At 32.2% G+C, this 20,894-nt stretch overlaps 1 protein-coding gene across 4 annotated transcripts in view; it reads right to left on the bottom strand.

Moving 5' to 3' along the window:
• LOC143080971 (cleavage and polyadenylation specificity factor subunit 1-like) overlaps positions 1 to 20,820 on the bottom strand; it is a 62,548-nt gene extending 41,728 nt beyond the window's left edge. Inside the window, exons 1-11 of one of the 4 annotated variants that reach the window (XM_076257181.1) lie at positions 20,703 to 20,820; positions 16,579 to 16,733; positions 14,146 to 14,182; positions 13,687 to 13,817; positions 12,885 to 12,965; positions 7,127 to 7,419; positions 4,613 to 4,752; positions 4,116 to 4,226; positions 3,602 to 3,695; positions 2,653 to 2,740; positions 1,814 to 1,933 (exon numbers count right to left, since the gene is read on the bottom strand). In XM_076257181.1, the coding sequence (XP_076113296.1) occupies positions 1,814 to 1,933; positions 2,653 to 2,740; positions 3,602 to 3,695; positions 4,116 to 4,226; positions 4,613 to 4,752; positions 7,127 to 7,419; positions 12,885 to 12,965; positions 13,687 to 13,817; positions 14,146 to 14,182; positions 16,579 to 16,722 (1,239 nt within the window). In that variant the 5' untranslated portion in view covers positions 16,723 to 16,733; positions 20,703 to 20,820. Of the gene's footprint in view, positions 1 to 1,813; positions 1,934 to 2,652; positions 2,741 to 3,601; positions 3,696 to 4,115; positions 4,227 to 4,612; positions 4,753 to 7,126; positions 7,420 to 12,884; positions 12,966 to 13,686; positions 13,818 to 14,145; positions 14,185 to 15,783; positions 15,802 to 16,080; positions 16,212 to 16,378; positions 16,463 to 16,578; positions 16,734 to 20,702 lie in introns of those variants that run through there. The other 3 variants (XM_076257184.1, XM_076257182.1, XM_076257183.1) reach the window with 3 other exon arrangements.
• Positions 20,821 to 20,894: the final 74 nt, after the last annotated feature.

Genomic DNA, 20,894 nt, shown 5'->3' with positions numbered 1-20,894 from the left:
TCAGGTGGGGAAACTGGTTGGCACCAACCATTTGATGTTTCAGAGTTTAGTTTGAGCCATAAAATATTTTTGGTAGGCACAATGTAATTCTTTTTTTAATTTTTGTATTTCTTATATACATTTTTTTTTCAATAGGCAAATGTTGAGGAAGATGATATACTCTCCTGTGTAACAAGGCCATATTTTTCCGCAAAAATTAGGCCATTTTTTTCCTTCAATACCACCCACGCAACATGCGCAATAAAAATCTAATTGTTTGTGCCAAATATAAATATTTTTTTATGGACCGCATAGTTTGGATGTCACCCACACATATTTTTTTGTGGGGAGACGGTATACAAGGGAGAGGGTACTTGAAGTTGTTATAAACTGTATGCAATAAAATATTATTTGGGACAAAAATTGCAAAGAATTGGCCAGTCCACCTTATTAAGGACATATTCTTTGCAAGGAAAGAGATTTAAGTACAACAAATTCTGACATTTCAATTTCAATGAATATATAATAACTTCTTCCAACCGCAACAATATTTAAGTTAACCTTTATTTACAATGTTTAAACTGGTACTGTTGCCTTGTTCATGTTCATGTTGGTTTTTTTTACATTAAATTTGGGTCTTCGTCGATACCATACTTATTCCAGACGTTCCGTATCAGAGGACATTTCAGGCAATTCCTCTGCACTTCTTGTATCATTATATCTTCATCACGGTGACAAGAATAACAGTATAGAGTACCATTAATTCATAGAACAAAACAACAAATCGCTGAAGAAGTCATGTTTACAAAATGTCAAAATGAGCCAAAGACCAAAAAATGACAAGGACAGTTAAGCGTCTTTTATGGAGACAAAAACTATATTCCTAAAAAGTCTTTGGGGTTCTTCAATCGAAATAATAGCAAGCTAAACTAAATGAGATTATTATAAGGGCTAAATCTCGTCTGTACTAGCCAAATTTAACAAATTTAAAGTTGTTTATAAAAAAAATATATATCATGAATGATGGTTAATTACGTTTTTCGGGTTATCAGTTAGACCGCATGGTTTTATTATTACAATAGGAAAACACCCGAGACGTGAAATCGCATGGTTCTATTATCATAGGTAAACATCCGAGACGTCCCAAAAATATATAGGTGCTCCTATTATTGGAGGAACATTACACAGTTGTGTACACACACATGGCGGCATGGAACACGATCGGAAATTCATTTGACGATATCTAAACGTTTCGAAACGAAGTGAAAAGTATCGTGCGCCACGTGGGCGCTTACATTTGTCACTGTATGCGCTATTTCTTGTCAATATGCGCTATAGGCGCAGGGGGCACGTCCTTCCCGATCACTGGTTTGACAAGAACACAAACGGACGCTTAAAATTAGTGGTCTGCCAACTTTATTTGCAGTCGGATGACCTTTTCAGGAGAATCTTCCTTCATAACAGGGGGAACAATATGTTTAACCTATCATTCAGAAACCCCCCACCAACAGAAATGAATTTAAATCGGGACCACCACCCTCCAGAATACAATTATGTTGATAACCCCCGACCTATGGAAAAAAATATCGTCGGCGTTCCGCCTCTCCTAGGTAAATTTTACTGGAATAGCCCTAACTTCATGATTACAAATTCTGCATACAAATTTAGGTTTCTACTTTAAATTCAGGATTACCTACAAAATCCAGGAAAATTTTTTTACAGACTTTTTTTTACCTCTTTTTAAAAACTATATTAATCTCTATTTTATGTATTATTTTCATAAAACATTTAGAATGTATAATTTTATTAGCAATGGTAAATAAATTATATCTACCTTTTTTGGTTCTTCTCTCAATTCTATTATCTGATCCTGGGCCTTCTCTGTATATTTAAGCAACAAAGAATTCCCAAGTCTGGATCCAAGGAATAAAAACCCTTCCTCACATATACACATCTGAAATATATATAAACAAAACTTTAAAATGTAATATTTTGTATTAGCATATTTTTTATCTCTCTATCACATTACATTTTGAATTCATGCGGTAATATATCTTCCTTTCATGGAAAATGATTATCATATGCAATTACATTTAACTAACTCACTGATAAAGATTTATATAAAGTGAAAGGTTCCCTTTGGATAAAATGGATAAAACAGATCCCACAATCTTCGCTCTTTTGATTTTGGAAATAAGAAATGTCTCTGAATCTGCAACTATTTTCACTTAAAAATCATCCGATTAAAATTGAAAAACTGAAATGTCTATGACAATAAAATTGAGAATGGAAATTGGGAATGTGCCAAAGAGACAACAACCCGACCATAGAGCAGACAACAGTCGAAGGCCACCAATGGGTCTTCAATGTAGCGAGAAACTCCTGCACCCAATTATACACAAGAAACTAACATTAAAAATCATACAAGACTAACAAAGCCCAGAGGCTCCTGACTTGGGACAGGCGCAAAATTGTGGCAAGTATTTTTCCTCATAATATTTTTGTGGAAAGAGATAATGAAGCCAGATTAAATTTTACTTGAGGCCTATTGTGATGCTTAATAGGATTTAGATTCTTAGCTAGCATGGCTGGTCTAATCATGAAGACACATTATTTGTAAAAAAGATATTCTGGTCTTTTTTTTTTTTTTAATTGATACTCCATGATACTTACACATGTAGTAAGGACACTAGCAGCTGATTTATCAAAGTGGAAACTTCTTACACTTCTCATGCCATCAACAACTAATGTCAGGACATATCTAAAAAGAAAAGCAAAGCAAAAAAATGTTAACTTCCTCATCAGGAATAAATCCTGAATAAAAATTGAGAAAACTTATAGTTAGCTGATTTTGATCCCATCCACTTAGATTACATGCAAACAAATGCAAATACAGATGTCATTTAGAGCTATTATAGCAAACCTACACTGTCTTAAAAAAGGAAGGCATTTATAGTAAATTATATTTCATAACAATACAGTTTTATCTAAGCAATCTAGTCTTAGTTTCAAAATGATGATACTTTTATTTAAGCTTACTACCTGTGTTACAGGTGTGAACAATGATCTTTGTGACTTTGTCCACACATTACATCTACATTGCGTCCCTCATCAGTGAAATTATCCAGATAAAACTTTCAGAAAATAATCATAGACTAATGTATGTACTTCCTATCTACCTTTCTGATCTGACTGACTCGTGTTCCTTGTTTTCCATAACAAACATGTACTTTGTCATTTCTATTCAAATGGGGCAACCTGAGGGATTTGATTGTGAACTGTGTTCTCAGTTTTTCTATTTACTACTTACAGTTCTCCCCCTTTGAGTGACAGAACCAGTCTATCATTGGTCATAAAAGCTGCCTGTGAACAATCTAAAGCTACTTACAGTTCTCCCCCTTTGAGTGACAGAACCAGTCTATCATTGGTCATAAAAGCTGCCTGTGAACAATCTAAAGCTACTTACAGTTCTCCCCCTTTGAGTGACAGAACCAGTCTATCATTGGTCATAAAAGCTGCCTGTGAACAATCTAAAGCTACTTACAGTTCTCCCCCTTTGAGCGACAGAACCAGTCTATCATTGGTCATAAAAGCTGCCTGTGAACAATCTAAAGCTACTTACAGTTCTCCCCCTTTGAGCGACAGAACCAGTCTATCATTGGTCATAAAAGCTGCCTGTGAACAATCTAAAGCTATTCTGATGCCTTCTTGTGTTCCTGGGAAAAATGATAATAAATGTTAACATCAAAATAATTATTTCGGTGGTCACAAAAGTATAAACATTAGAAATTGAACCACAATAATTACGATAAGTTAGAATTTTCCATGGTTGTTGGATTTACTATTACACCTCATAAACACTTAATTTCTCATTAAATTTTTATGTTTTTTCTAACTTATGAACTTAGCTAAAACAATATTTGTAATTTAATTCTAATTATTATTCAGGCAATTGAAAGACTTAAGATGAAAATATGGTATAATTTCAGGTGTATGCCAGTAAGCTTGTTTTTTTACAGTGATAAAGACAACTATCTCATTTGTATTATACATAAATCTGAGTGTCAGCTTTTACTAAATAAGAGTATCAAGATTATAATGTTATGTGTAAAATTCAATGAAATAGAATTACTTACTCAATGGAAACAATGTACTTGATGATGCAATGCTGTTGAGGGCTACACCGTAAGGTGGCACACTTTGATTAAGATATAACAATGAATTAACTGCCACTACCATAACACCACCTAAAATATTTACAATTAATAAATTCAATACAAATCATAATGACTGACTCATCTTAAATTTAAATACAAAAAAATGTCATGTTTTAAATGCAATCTTGAACAAAAATGGTGTACAATGGGAGATAACTCTCATACCTATACCTAAATGGTAACACATTGTAAAAGATTGCCTCCCCTTGATACTTCATTCAGGTTCTAATTAACATGTGGTTTTAAGCAAGAGGACATGTTCAAGTCACTTTTCATCATGTAATTGATTGATTTTTCTTATATATTTGTTGTTGTTGTTAATTTTTTCTAATTACTTTTTTTATTACCAACATTGCGGTTCAGGTACTTCATGTCAACTTACTATGACATAACTTAGTGTTACCATAATAACTTACCAATAGGTTTAGGTACAGCCATAACTTTACAACAATCAAATGGTAGATTGTTCATAGACCAGATAACAGGATTGACTCGCTCCTGAATATTCAAAGAAATAGCAGCTATACAACATGTGTCTGCTCTGACTGCTGTCCTCCTAAAAATACAAATGACGTCAAATTTAAAAACATTTGCAATTTTAATAAAATTGAGAATGGAAATGGGGAATGTGTCAAGAGACAACAACCTGACCTAATAAAAAACAACAGCAGAGGGTCACCATCAGGTCTTCAATGTAGCGAGAATTTCCCGCACCCGGAGGCGTCCTTCAGCTGGCCCCTAAACAAATATATACTAGTCCAGTGATAATGAACGCCATACTAATTTCCAATCAAAGCCTTAAAGGCTGTAAAAGCAATTGCTGCCATGTTAATGTTTGGGGACTTTTATTTTTCATCCACATATATACAAGAATTAAACCTGACATGAGTGTTGTCTAGTTAAAAGTAAGAAGGTTTTAACTTTATATAAATAAAAGACTTTAGCAGAAAGTCATTTTTAATATGTTTTATATTTCACAAGGAGACAGGCTAAAGTTGGGGTCAAATATACATGTGCTGAAACATATAACTCAAAAAGAAATCATGATGGATTATCCCCTGGTAGTGTTTGTAACTGGGCAATAATTTCCTTTATTGATTTAATTTTAACAATTTTCATTATTAATTTATATTTAACCATTAACACAAATGATTAAGTTAAAACATTTCAACTTTCCAGACGCAAATGTTAAAAAACGGGAAAGAAATAAAATATCTTACAAGACATAAACATGTAAAGAATAAATGTATATTTCAGCTTAATAAAAATATTTTCATAATGTTACTTTGTCATCATTTTTAAAACTAAGTTCCAAACATTATTGCTCAGTTGATATGTGTCCTTCTGATGCGGTACGAGCACAGGCACTTGTTTCTATCCATAGGAAGGTCGATTATCCATATAAATAGTTTTATATGGATAGTCGACCTTCCTATGGATAGAAACAAGTGCATGTGGGTACGAGATAACTACAATTCTCATGCAATTCCGAAAAGGGGGGTCATCACAGACAAACATGACATTAAATCGTTATCACTGAACTAGTATATATATTGTATAGGGGCCAGCTGAAGGACGCCTCCGGGTGCGGGAATTTTTCGCTGCATTTAAGACCTGTTGGTGACCTTAATTCTGCTGTTGTATGTTTTTCTATGGTCTGGTTGTTGTCTCTTTGACAAATTCCCCATTTCTATTCTCAATTTTATTATACGAACAAGAACAAACAGCTCTACGTTGCTTTGATATTTATCAATTTTCAGGAAACATTACGAAAAATGATCTTCAATATTTCGAAAACATGTGAAATAAAATTGCTAACACGGTGGACCGTCGAGTGTCAACAAACGTAGTAGACTTGTTCACTGAAAAGACGAGGATAATGGTTTCATCTGACATTTGTTATGCAAACCCAGTTTTGATCATGATATTTAAAGAGACGTACTTTTTTTCAATCTATGTATTAATAAACTAGAAAATTCCAAATTGTAAATATCTCTTCATCTGGACCGACTTGGCATCTACTACGTTTGGACGGGTCCATTTCATTAGTAAGGTGATCGATAAATATTACGGAGTTTTGACAGAAAAGGAAAACGAACTTATTGTTATGTGTTTTCAACAAGGGTTTCGTTCCGCTAAATTATTTGCGCAAATAAAGTTTGTCTATTTTTAGATTACAGGTAATAATTTGACACTACGCATTAACCTGTGTAGTGATTTTACGATAAATGTATGAATGAACGATAATTTTATGAATGAACAAGAGCAGCTGACCTCTTAAAGAAACACAAATTAAACATAAAAAACCGTATTTATTAGGAGATATAATTCAGTTAAATTTTCAATACTAAATCAACAACTGAAATGAATCCATATTTTGTTGAAACATCGTACGAACGGCGGAAAACGGAATCGCATATATAAAAATGTACTTTTTTCACTCGGACTTCTATGTTATTTGATAGTCAAATGGTTGACCCTTTAAATACAAAAATACATCTACAAGAACATATTCTGAAACTTCTTAAATCCACTCACTTTTTTTTAAAGTTTCAAGCTATGTATTGCATTAGAAAACATACATAGGTGTTAAAGAATGACTGACCAGGAGCCTGTTTAACAAAATACTATGGCTTGATCTGGGCGGAGTCTCTGCTCTGGGTCACAAAGATGGCCATACGCGACGGCATAAAAGCAATTGCTTTAAAAACTACTTAGCATCTAACTTTGATTTTTCTTCTTATATTAGAATCGGTGTATGAGTTTTTTTCTAGTAGAATGTCTATACATGTATTTGATTTATTGATTGGTGAAGATCTGCATTACAGAATAAGTTTATTTAAACATTATCAAATCAAGATTGTTTTAGATATCCGTTCTGATTCTAGAATAATATATAGGTTAATATAAAAGCTAGCTAGTGTACATACCCAGCCCATGTCTGGAAAGGTTCATATAACATAAATACAGTTGGTTCATAATAACCATGCAGAAACTGAAAATCTTTAACATTGGTGATCTTTTCATCAAAACTTTTGAGATCAATGATATATGATGACATGATAGGTGATTTCCCTCCTCCAGAGATATCCGAGTCCTCTATGACAGCGTCTCGTCGGAATGGCAGAATAACAAGTCTTGTTCCATAAATTAACATTGCTGCACATCGTCCATCAGGATCGACTCTGATTTCTGGAATACTGTAAGTGACTGCAAATCCATCCTTTTGGAAGAAGACAAATAATTACATATATGGCATGTACAAACAACATAATGATTTTTCTTGTAAATAATATAATTTTACTGTGAACTTAAAGAGTTTCCTTTCCCGAAATAAAAATTTACATGACAAATAAGTAAATTTCATTGTAAACTTGAGACTAGCCAATGTTATTCATTTCCAGAAGTTATGACCTGTGTAGTTAGGCCAAAAATAAAATATTGTTTGTTTCCCCTCACACGACCAACCTGGTAAAATCACTGCGACCCGAAAAATTTTATTGGCCATTCTTGTCCACTATTTTTTTTTGCTATGTTGGTTATTGGTGTTATCTTTCCAATGCTGTAGTCAACGAGCATTGGTATTTGGTGATACCTTTCCGATGCTGTAGTCAACGAGCATTTTAAATCAAGGCATTTTTGCAAAGAAGCGTCTACATGATTTGGAATCAAGGAAACAAACAAAATGCTTTGCCACACGATTTGTTTGTGTGCAAGGGTGATCTTTTTTGAAAATAAAAAAAAACCTGAAGCATCTTTCAACCCGCTGAGTGCATCTTGATTTGCTTTGTGTCTAACCTCTGTTCCTGTTTGAAGAATAAAATCTTAAAGACTTTGAGTAAAAATGGTCTGAATCGTGCTTTAAAATCTATCTACTTTGTCTTTAAACAGGTTGGGCACAAGTCAGGAAATGTGGGATACATGTATTCCCTGCTTTCAGGGAACGTCCGTTTTCTGGTGTAAAAAAATCAAAGAGCAGAATGCTCTAAGGGATACGATTGCCATATAGTTTTCATTGACACATGTATAGCAGTTCTGCCAACTTTTCATTAAGCAAATTCGTGAGATTTGGCCAAAATAGAAAAGATCAAAGAGGAAAAAAATAGATCCAAGGATACTGCTGCAAAAAAGCATGAACATGCGTGAGTCTCACGCATTTTTGGCAGCCCTGGCCTTGATAGTCCAAATAATTATGACGTCTTGAAAGGCTATTATATTTTTTTTCTTTGACGCCTTACTTCGACGTCGAAGTAAGGCTTCAAAGAAAAAAATTATAATAGCCTTCCAAGACGTCATAATTATTTGGACTATGGCCTTGAAGGCATAAAACTTTGCTCAGTGCTTGGAGCACAAAAATCATGCTCGAAACAAGAAATCAAGCAATTTCATTGGTTGATTTTCGAGTATGAGTACAAAAAAACTGACTCGAAAGTTTTATGACCGCAAGGCCTGGTACAGCTGGATAGTATTAATTTCAAAACTAATTTAACTGCACATGCAAAGGTAATATAAATCTGAATAGTCACTCAACTTTAAAAATAGCCAATCCCGGATACAAGTGTACGAGCAATGTACTTATTGTGTTTTATTTGTGTACTATCAATTCCAAGTTTACTTTCCACAGCAGTCACTGAGAGAGAGAGAGAAGGTATTTCACTTCATAGTCCGAGATTACTCTGATGTCCGACGGCTGATTTGCCAGACAAGCTGGAACCGTAGGGGATTTTTATGCTAGTATACTTAAATTACAAACTTAAATAGTCCCAGTCCCATATATTATATCAAATATTATTGGATGCCGAATTGAATTTTAAATAGGTGCCGATTTGACTAGATGCCGATTTGACTTTTTCTATGGCTGCCGATTTGACTTGTACCCAGTAATCTCGGACTATTCACTTCGTATCTTATCACCGTTAATTCTGGGAAGAACCCCATTTCCTAGACCCATATATTATATCAAATATTATTGGATGCCGAATTGACTTTTAAATAGGTGCCGATTTGACTAGATGCCGATTTAACCAGGTGCCGATTTGACTTTTTCTATGGGTGCCGATTTGACCAGGTGCCGATTTGACTAGTACCCAGTAATCTCGGACTATTCACTTCGTATCTTATCACCGTTAATTCTAGGAGGAACCCCATTTCTAACTCTTTAATTATTAATTTCCTTTGGGTCAGTGGGCATGAATCCTTCCGTACACACTCCTCTGTTTAAATTGAGATCGTTCTTAATGTAATACGACGTTTATCGACATCTAACGAGTTAATTTCTTCTGTACGATTTTGACGGGAAATACTTCTGAAAGGGAGACAACTCGAAACGATAATATGGAAGACTCCATTTCGGCTAAAGGGGTGTTATTGGTAAAACTTCATTGATTTTAATTAAAATGATGCATATGATTTGAAATTATGCAACAACAGTATTAAACCCTCAATAGCAGGCAGACATAGAAAGAATCCAATGAGTTTCAAATGAATTAATAAGTGGGGAATCCAGAACAACCACTCAATCTGATACCCCTTGAAATCAAGAAAACTATACACATGCGCATTAATACATAAACAAACCCGCGACTTGCGATTTGGAACAAGAACGTTTATTTAGTTTATGATATGATGAATGAGTCTTAATTTCTTTATGAGAGTACAGTATCAGTTTCATAACGGTAAAATATAGAAAACTCCACTTCAGTTCTTATATGACAGAAATAGAATTATCGGAATTCAAAGAACTCTCGCATTTATCAAAACTAGGGAATTCCCTCTGACGTGTTTCTAAATTTATAAAAACACTAAATATAAATACTGCTTAATTCTGATTTTCCGTGTTGTTAAAAACACGCATATAAGTCAAGGGGAACATCAAACATGAAGATTATGAGAAGAACATTACAGGAAAGTTGTTTATGTTCAATCCTTTCGCTTGTTTTTACCTTTTAAAGCAAGACAATCATAAGAATCTGAGATGTTACTAAATGTTTAGAATAAAACAGTTGACGTGAGGGAATGAGCCCTGAGTCAACGGTAAAAGTCTACAGATTGCTTGAAAGCAATCGTATCCCAAAAACCAGTTTAAATGGGATTTCCTTTTTCAATTTATGGCATGAATATTACAAAAGGGCACGTTTTAACATTATAACTGCATCAGTAGAATTCATAAATACTTATAAATAAAAAACATGAATATAAAGTGAAGCCTTGTTTCTTTTAGAACTCGAAAAAACCTACAAATCTTTGTTTAGGAATCAATTGACCAAGCTGCATGATCCAGGTGTAACTGAACATAACTAAATTATGTTCACTTCTATTGAAAATTTTTATTCATTGAATTTTAATTCCCAAGTGATTAACATACATGTCTCTTTTTGTCATCTCATAATAGTTCATTTGCCAATTACCGATTTGATTCTGTTATTACACACTTTTTATACAAATTACTTCCCTTTGTCAATTGTAGACTGGTTCCATACCAGACAAAATTGGCCTACAAAGCATGATGAATTGAAAGTGATGTATGGGCGGTTTAACTAATTTTTCACGAAAAATAATTTCTGATGTCAAAAGTATTTAGTTAAACAACAAATAAATGTTATTAAACTATTTGAAAACCTTATAAATTACTCACATTACGCACAGGTAAATTTGCTCTTTCTGCTAGCTCTCCATTGTAAATAAAAATTAATGTCCCTCATAAGGGAGACAACTTTTTTAGAGATCTCTAATTACAGGGTCAATTATGGGAATTGGCAAATGGCCTATTTATGATCAAGGTATGAATTGGTGAACAAAGGAATTGTTTTGTTGTGAGTTATGCATCAAATTAGACTTGAAATAAGTTTGATTTTTTAACTAAAAAAACACTTGCTATCATTAAGCATTGTTATCACAAGTAGAATGTGTGCTTTTGTAGATTTCATTACATTAAATGAATAGGAAAATAAGGAGGTCCCTGTATACTGTTTTGTTTTTTTAACACCAGAAAACTGGGGTGTACACTGAATTAGAATACAGGGAATACCCCACTTTTCTTGACTTGAGCCTTACCTGTTGAATTTTATACAAATTCAATATAGAAAACTATATCAAGGAATAAAATAAAATAATTTGCCTACCTACCTACCCATACCCTTACAACCTCAGTCAGGTGAGGGGAAACAAAGATATTTTTAATGTTGGCCTTAACCATTATGACATTTTTATATGGTAATGAATAAAATTGAGAATGGAAATACTGGAATATGTCAACGAGACAACAAATCGACCAAAGAGCAGACAACAGCTGAAGGCCACCATGAAAATAACATATGTTTCATAAGGAACTGTTTTCAGACACTCTTTTATAGCTAGCTGATTTTATTTGTATTGGTTAACGCTCAGGATAAAATTTGAATATCACGGCCCAGGCCATGTGTAAATTTCCAACAATCTATGGCTTCCATGAATTATTTCGATTCTAATAGGACAAATACGGTCATTAAAAAACTGAAGCGAGGGTGGGTATGCTGTGTGTGTGGCCGTTCTTTTTTACTCCCTGTTAGATAAAGCTCAAATATCTTTATAAATATATAGCTTGCGTAGGTTATTTCGTGAATAACTGCTAGAAATAAACTTTTAAATTCTTTAAATTCTCAAACCCAACATTTGCCATTTTTAATTTACATGTTTTTCTTGTAAGCTTTCGTCAAATCCAAAGTTGACATTTTGTAACTAAGGAGCCGCCATGTTGACTTGCTGAAATGAGTAAATTTGCGAATAACGCAATAGAATAGAAAATAAAACAAAACCTACCTCAAAAATCAGTTTTTTAAATACAATAATTATACGAATTCTGGTGGTTCACGTAAAGAAAACTTTCAACTTTAGCGGTTTCATTTGTATGACGTCATGTTTTGAAATGACTTAAATGCGCCAAAAAGATTAATAGACTTTCGCAGAATTTTATCAAATTTTTATTTTGTTGATTTCTCCGAGCTCTTAGTGAATTACTTCTTTTTATAAGGCATACGATTAAGAATAAAAGTTATTTTGTCTTTTTTTAATTGCACTTTTTAAAACAATAAAATCCGCAAAGGGTCTGCAAATAGGTTCGAATACATGTAGATTTACGTGGGAAGTATATTGTAACAGCCATTATTATGTATATCTGTGAGTCTGCACTAAGTATATTTTATCGAGAATTTTATCACAGTGTTGTTTACAAAGCTAAAGAAGCACGTCATATTAGAATACTCTTTTAATCATGTTAATAGAAGGTGTTTTGATTAAATATTTTCCCCTATTTTTGTAACTTACTCAGAGTTGTTATGAAGGACTGATTCAATGCATAATGGTAAAGAAAAAAAATCATACACAAAACAAACTACTAACTTTATATAGCTACATCCTACACATCTGACACAAAATGTTCGATGATGAAAAACTCATAGAGGAATAAAGTTTTGAGGTAACTTTCATTCTAATCCATATATTAGCATGATTAGGCTTAAACAACATTAAGAGATGGATGTTAGAGAAAGTAATCTATTTAGTCCCATGTTCATCGGCGGGGATCTACAATAAAATGGATTTAAATATATTTAATTTTTTAATACAAGATAATCGATAAGGCCAAAAGTCAACAAATTTTTTAATTTATCCAAAGCAAATGACCAAGATAACTGTTGTTGTTTATATAATTACCTTCAATGCAGGTTCCTCAAAGTAATGTAGAGATGTTGTCTGGAGATCATGGGTACTAGGGTCATACTCAACTACTGATAACTGAAATAGAAAAGGGTTGGCTAAATAAAACAATGAATTCACAGATAACTAAAAAAATAAAGTATGACAAAATTAAAACTCACCTATAACAACATTAAACTATACTTAATTGTGTCTTCACAAGACAATATCATTTAAAAAAAAGAGGCTGAACTGAATACAATCAAGGTTTGTTAATTCCAAATTTAGAGAAGTGAATCCTTATTCACTACAGGTAGCTATATATATATATAGTGTCACATTATACATTTACTGACTTTTGAGAAGGCTCATACAATGATTTTTCATCCCATAAGGCCAATGGACAAGGTTGAATGCCATATCTAAGGAAAGTCAATAGTTGTTTTATTATATTACTATTATCATCTATGTCTAATTTTCAAGTTTTTTCAGGATATTTAACTGCTCCTTGTTTTTTTTACTAAATACATGAATATTATCTGCCTTTGCAAACTTTAAAATATGAAATATTCAATTAAATTTCCTAAAATAAATTTAACACCAAAAATAGAAGACGATAATAAACGAGAAGTTGCATGACATCATAAACCTATGAAGAAGCTCAATTAGAAAAATTACTATTTAGGTACACATCAGCTGTTCCAAATCTTACATTAACCTGTCATGATTAATATAATGTTTTGTTAAAGAATATTCCCTATGCTTTTAGCAGATGAGAAAAGAAAAATGATATAGTCATGTAGTAAACTAATATATTTACCTTTGCGTCAGAAAAACTTAGTAGAAGTGCATCCCTGTTTGCTCCTGGTAACTTGACAAACTGTAGAGACATAATGTTACCAAACAAACTGAAAGTGGCCAAGCATTCCAGTTTCTGCTTTTTTCTTGTCTCTACAAATAGTTTTAAAAGAAATGTATATTATAATGTATAACTTGATATGCAAAAATTTCTTTACATTTCTTTCATCAACATTAATCATGTTTATTGTGTATTTAATTTAAAACCAAATTCTGTTTCAATCTCATTTAAAAAAAAATCCGAAGTAACTTTCAACATGTTTAAAGAATTTTTTTTGGTGAAATTATCCAGCTGAATTTTTAAAATGATTGCAGTAATTACAACACCTAATACATGTGACATCTTGTTTTACTCTCAATACATGTATATCTACTTTTTATCTAACTTATATCCTTCAATATAAACTGATATAGTACCTACCTTGATTTTGTTCTGAAACATTCTTTCCAGTATCATCCTGAAAATATCAACTTCAAATGTTAAAATAATAACTTGGAAAGATTAAAATGATTTTCCATAACACAATTGTTTTGCCTGCACCAAGTCAATTTAACAGGAACATGTGTTGTTTGTTGTTTTACTTTGTTTGTATGTCTGTTTCTCAAAGACATGAAAGGAGTCAGGTGTTTGTGTTCTGTGTGTTCTAACAATATTAGTATCTAATGCTACATTGTTTAAACTTTTTGGGTTCACAATTTGTCATATTCTGTATGTGCCTGATCAATGTCAGAAGCCTTTAATTGATTAGTAGTAGTAGTTGCTGTATACTATGATTGATTTTCATTTTATCATAAATCTTAAATCAAGCCTTTGGTTTCCTTGTTTGAATTGTTTTACCTCAGTGTGGGTCTCATTCACATTGGGGTCTAAGCGTGACGTAGGATTGCCAATTTTAGGTAAGTTTGACACGTGAAAGTCAAATTATTGTGCCGTAAAATCAGGAAATGAAGTCTAGCGGGGACACGGGAAATTACAAAAAAATTTGTAAGGGTTCCGCGGAACCCAGTGTCTCGCCTACTCTTTCTGTTTATCGCAAGCTCAACAAAAATGAGGAAACAAATCAATAAAGTATTCCTGTTGATACTATCTTTTGATTGTAAGAAGCTTCTGTCCAAGTTTGGTAAAAATCCAGGATAGTTTATGTAATAAATGTTTAAAAAATTTAACTGCACACTGAATGTAATGTTAACTAGAAGAAAACAAAATTTCCTTCTAGATACTAGCTTTTGATCATAAACGAACTTCTTTCCAAGTTTGGTACAAATCCAAAATAGTATAAGAAAGTTATTAAAATTTTAAAAAGTTAAAACACAGAGTGAATGTGTTGTTTTGCAGCAAATCTAAGTCACTTTAAAAGTAAAATACAAAAAAATAGATTTATTTTTTTTTACAAAATTTCCTTCTAGATACTAGCTTTTGATCATAAACAAGCTTCTGTCCAAGTTTGGTACAAATCCAAAATAGTATAAGAAAGTTATTAAAATTTAAAAAGTTTAACCACAGAGTGAATGTATTGTTTCCTGGCAGAAAATCTTAGTCCATTTAAAAGTAAAATACAGAAAAATGGATTTTTTTTTTACAAAATTTACTTCTGGATACTATCTTATGATCATAAACAATCGTCTGTCCAAGTTTGGTACCAACCCAGGATAGTTTAAGAAAGTTATTAAAATTTTAAAAACTTTAACCACAGAGTGAATGTAATATTTCCCGGCAGAAAAACTAAGTCCATTTATAAGTAAAATACGGAAAAAATGAAATTTTATTTTTACAAAATTTACTTCTGGATACTATCTTTTGATCATAAACAAGCTTCTGTCCAAGTTTGGTAGAAATCCAGGATCGTTTGAGAAAGTTATCAAAATTTCAAAAACTTTAACCACAGAGTGAATATTTGTGAACGCGACACCGACACCGCCGACGACGGAATGTAGGATTGCTAAGTCTCGCTTTTTCGACTAAAGTCGAAGGCTCGACAAAAATGAGAATGGCTTCCAGGGATACAAGAATCTGACAAAACAGTAAGCGGGATCAGAACACCACAATGAGACCCCCCCTCAGTATCTGGGTTAAGTCTATAAATGGTTGCTCTACTCCAAATTGAAAATAGCAACTTGATAAATATAAGAAGATGTGGTATGAGTGCCAATGAGTTTTGTTGTCTTTCTGACTTTTTCTGTTGTTTTATTTGCCATGTTCTTTAATCATCATAGCAGTGTACCGTGAAATTTTGACCAAAATTCTTCACCTATGTTGGCTGGAAACAATTGTAGTCAAAGTATCACTAAGTTCCTCTTCAATGTACTAACATTAAATGTTTTATTACACTCCCCCCTGACAATATCTGGTACAAACCTCAGTATCTGGGTTAAGTCTATAAACATGAAGTTGATTGACAGCTGCTATAACTAAGTTCCTCTAACTACACTTCCCCCTGACAATGTCTGGTACAAACCTCAGTATCTGGGTTAAGTCTATAAACATGAAGTTGATTGACAGCTGCTATAACTAAGTTCCTCTAACTACACTCCCCCTGACAATGTCTGGTACAAACCTCAGTATCTGGGTTAAGTCTATAAACATGAAGTTGATTGACAGCTGCTATAACTAAGTTCCTCTAACTACACTCCCCCTAACAATATCTGGTACAAACCTCAGTATCTGGGTTAAGTCTATAAACATGAAGTTGATTAACAGCTGCTATAACTAAGTTCCTCTAACTACACTCCCCCCTGACAATATCTGGTACAAACCTCAGTATCTGGGTTAAGTCTATAAACATGAAGTTGATTGACAGCTGCTATAACTAAGTTCCTCTAACTACACTCCCCCCTGACAATATCTGGTACAAACCTCAGTATCTGGATTAAGTCTGTAAACATGCAGTTGATTAACAGCTGCTATAACTAAGTTCCTCTCCGATGTGTTGAAGAAGTTACAGTAGACACAATGTTCTATGCCTGTCGGTGGGTGAGTCTGTTTGTATACAGAATACATGATCTATTGATCTGCAAAACAAAGGAGAAAGTTAATGCATATGAACCATTATGCATATGAAAGATTATAACTGAGCAATGAAATCACCCAAACTAAAAAAAATTATCTTATAATACTCTCTGGGCCAATGTTCTACTCCAAATTGAAAATAACAACTTGGATAACAACTGTCATATATATAAATTATGCATCATACAAAGTTAAAAGGAAGCACTCTCATATAAATGCAGAGTGATTTTTCATGATATAATCACGGACTGTGATCAAAATTAACTATCTTAATAACATATATACATGGGGAAGCAACAAGTTAAAATGAAATTACATCACGATTTAAAACAGCTGTTGTCATGTAACTTTTGTTATTTTTCACAGGAGAAAGATATTGCAGTATCAAGACAAATAGGCACCTCATGATGACAAAAAAAACCTTATCTATTTTCCACGTGTAGCTTTCATACATATACCTTATAAATTATTGCTTTTATAATCATCCAATGGGTTTTTGTGGCATTATAGTTTCTTGTCAAATTCTTGATACTGGATTTTACTCAATCATTTCAATAGGGCTTTACAATTAAAATGTTTATAACAATCATACCTATTTACAGGTAAAAAAAAATCTTAATTTTTTTTAGATCACACAATCATCATCTTGTAATCTACAAACACAAGCTTTGCTCTTACGATATCTATGGCAAAAATCTTATCATGATTACTTTAATAAAAAGAAAAAGTTTAGCATGTATTTCAAGATGCCTGTGCTGTTTCTATGCATTTGAAATAATTGTGCTGCTTATGTGGGAATAGAAATGCCTTTTACCATCAGTCATCAAACAAACATTTCTGGCTACCTTTGACATCAAATAGGTTAAAATTTTAAAGTGATTCATCAAAATATCCTTATTGTGATTTGTCACAAGTCTCAAATAATTAACATTACTGTTACTTTTGGAATAAAATTAGCTTGATAAGTCATCTAAATGAAAGTGTTCATTTTATCGTCATGCAACAAAAACTGCTGTTATCGTCATTTCATTTTTGGTAAGAATTTTTACCGTTATCCTTCATGAAGGTATCTCCACTAACCACTTAAATCTTATCTGGTTGTGTGTTTTAATGTTATGTTTATCTTATTTATATTCTCAAGAGCTTATCATACTTATGTTTGTATTGCGATATGTGAACTGAATAAAAAATAAAACTTTTGTATGCATATAAAACCCCTCCTGTTACAATTGCAATACACCATATCCTATGGCTATACCCGGCTGACCCAAGAATCTGTCCCACTTGAACTATTGACTCATACAACCATCACTTTTTCATCATGGCGTCAGATATTTTGAATTATGACGTCAAAGTTTTACTGGAACCTGTGAGATGTCCAGTAATGGCGGCCAAATGCTGTAAATTCAGAAATTATTGTGAGGTTTTTATTAATGCAAATAATGCGACTGAGTGGGTCCTACTAAAATGCGCCCGGGAGCGCCCAGGTGAAGAAAAAGCGCCCCGGGAAAAGAAAAAGCGCCCGGAGAAGAAAATATAGCGCCTGGTGAAAATATATAGATATTTTATTGGCATTAGACAACTTTGTTAAGTTATGGACATTGATTTTTTTTTAAATTTTAGACAAGTAATTTGCAAATTCAGATAATAGACATTTGTAATGAAGCACAAAAGCAGTCTGAATATTTCAATTTTAACAATAATATATGAATACTATTTCGAAAGTCTGATAATAATGGATCACAGTTTATGCGGAAGATTTATAACATGTAAGACATCAAAAGACATGTTTTTCAAAAACGATATCAAAATGAAAAATGTATAACTCAAATTTCACAAAAAAATAATAATTAAATCAAAATTAAAAGAGGTACACATAATAAATCAGCAAAAAAAGACCTCAGGCACCGATTAATTTTAGTTACAAAATATACATTTTGATCGAGGACAATATGTCTTTCATGATTCTTCTATATACCATGTATACTCTTATTTATTTATATTTATTTACTTACTTATATACAATTTTGAAATCTAAAATGTAAAAGTACAACACTTTAGATGTAGCATTGTACATATCCCAATTTATATTAAGGACAAAACAAGCAATGATTAGTTATTTTTTTAAAAATATTATTATTTCCTTCTCCCGGGCGCTAATTTTCTTCTCGGGGCGCTAATTTTTCTTCTCCAGGCGCTTTTTCTTTTCCTCGGGCGCATTTTCTTTTCCCGGCGCTTTTTAGTAGGACCGGACTGAGTGAGTTTAACAATAATTAGAACTGGATTTTTTATATCTGATACATATATCTGTCAGGAATGGGGTAATTGAAAATGTAATGGTAATTAAGTGTAATGCATTACAATTTTCCATGTAATTGAATGTAATGTGTAATTGAGCATTTTTTTAATTACTTGTAATGGTAATTTAATTAATTACAATGAAAAAAGCATGTAATGCACAATTACTTTAGAATTACATTTTAATTACATGTACTTTTATGGTGTTAATGATCAGGATTTATGTTTAATAATATAAATTGTAAAATTATATTTATTTTTCAAATATTGATATCACATACTTTCTGTAATTTATTTTAAAGTTTTTATATTTCTTATTTGACCAACAGATTTTTTTTCTGAATAGTTTTATGATTTGAAAAAATACATATGTTTTTAAGAAAGATCTTAACTAAATAGATTGAAAAGTAGTAAATCACCATGTTAAACAAAAACAAAAAAATGTGTGAAAAATCTTAATGAGAGTTCAGTTTGAATTTAAATTTACTGCACACAATCATTTTGTCAAATTAGTATACACAAAAGGATTATAGAGATAAAAATTAACAGCTGTAAAAACAAACAGCAACTAATCAAATTAAAATGTCCAGGGGCAATGCCACTATAACTATATATTTTATCTAATTAGCAAATTATTGCTAAGATATAGACATTATATACATTGTTTGTACTAAAACTTATTTTCAATGTTGTGACAAGCATACCTTTTAATAATTATTAAGTGATTTTTTTTTTATTTATTTTTTTTTTTTTTATTCATGCGATGTTTTATTTAAATTACTTCTCTTCTGAGATGTCAAAATACCCCTTAATGTATTGGCAAGTTAATAGGAACTAATTTCCTCTTCTATCAACACATCTACTGATTATGGAAGTATAATACCTCCATGTTCTAATCAAGCGATATATGTCACATAAGTTCCTATAGAAATACTTTTGAGAATGGCTGTCAAAGTGTACAGACCAGAGAGATGCAGACTAAATGACAAAACATTAAAATTACTCATGGTTATCAAATGCAACGCTTAAACTATGTTTACATGAATATTTTACACATACATTATACATACATGTATAATATTGGTTATCAAATATTATGATGAAATGTAATGTGTAATTTAATTAATTACTTTAGTAAAGTAATTGTAATTTAATTAATTACTTTAGTAAAGTAATTGTAATTTAATTAATTACATTCCAAAAACTGTGTAATGTGTAATTAGTGTAACTGACCATTTTTACAATGTAATGTGTAATTTAATTATTTACATTCCAATGTAATTGACCCCAAGTCTGATATCTGTATGCAAAAGTTCCTGTCATTGCAATAATTAATCAAGCGTATTTGTCAATTTTACAAAAAATCGTAATAATAAATGCACGCAATAATTTCTGAATTTACAGTACTAAGTGATAACGTGTATTATTCGTAGGTCCCCCCTTTTTTAGAATCCTGGGTTCACAACAGCAATCTCCCAATACAATCATAAAACTCCTTCGTAGACACGTTATTTAGAGGTAGTTGTCCTTCTAAAGGTTGGATATACACAAGTTATATCCAATCGGCTTGATACAGTTTCAAACTGAGCTTGCCGGGTACACAACAACCATATTTTTTTTATTATTTGTACATGATGTTCTTTGAAAGAACAAGTGTCATAGAAATGACCTACTTGAATGAAGTTGTGGGGCACTATGTTTCCATTTTATTACTCAATATTGAAGTCTGTGTCCCTATTTTAAACACAATTTGTGAAGAAAAAATATTTTCATGGAGGTCGCCATTTTTTGTATAACTATTGTTTCGAATTTAGAGAAAACAATCTTTGAATTCTTAAGATATCCCGCAGATCATCTAGTTTTTT

The sequence above is a fragment of the Mytilus galloprovincialis genome, chromosome 6, assembly GCF_965363235.1.
Source record: "Mytilus galloprovincialis chromosome 6, xbMytGall1.hap1.1, whole genome shotgun sequence".
In the NCBI taxonomy this organism is placed as follows: Eukaryota; Metazoa; Mollusca; class Bivalvia; order Mytilida; family Mytilidae; genus Mytilus; species Mytilus galloprovincialis.
The sequence above is the reverse complement of the archived record's forward strand: the minus strand, read 5'-3'. Positions and strand labels throughout refer to the sequence as shown.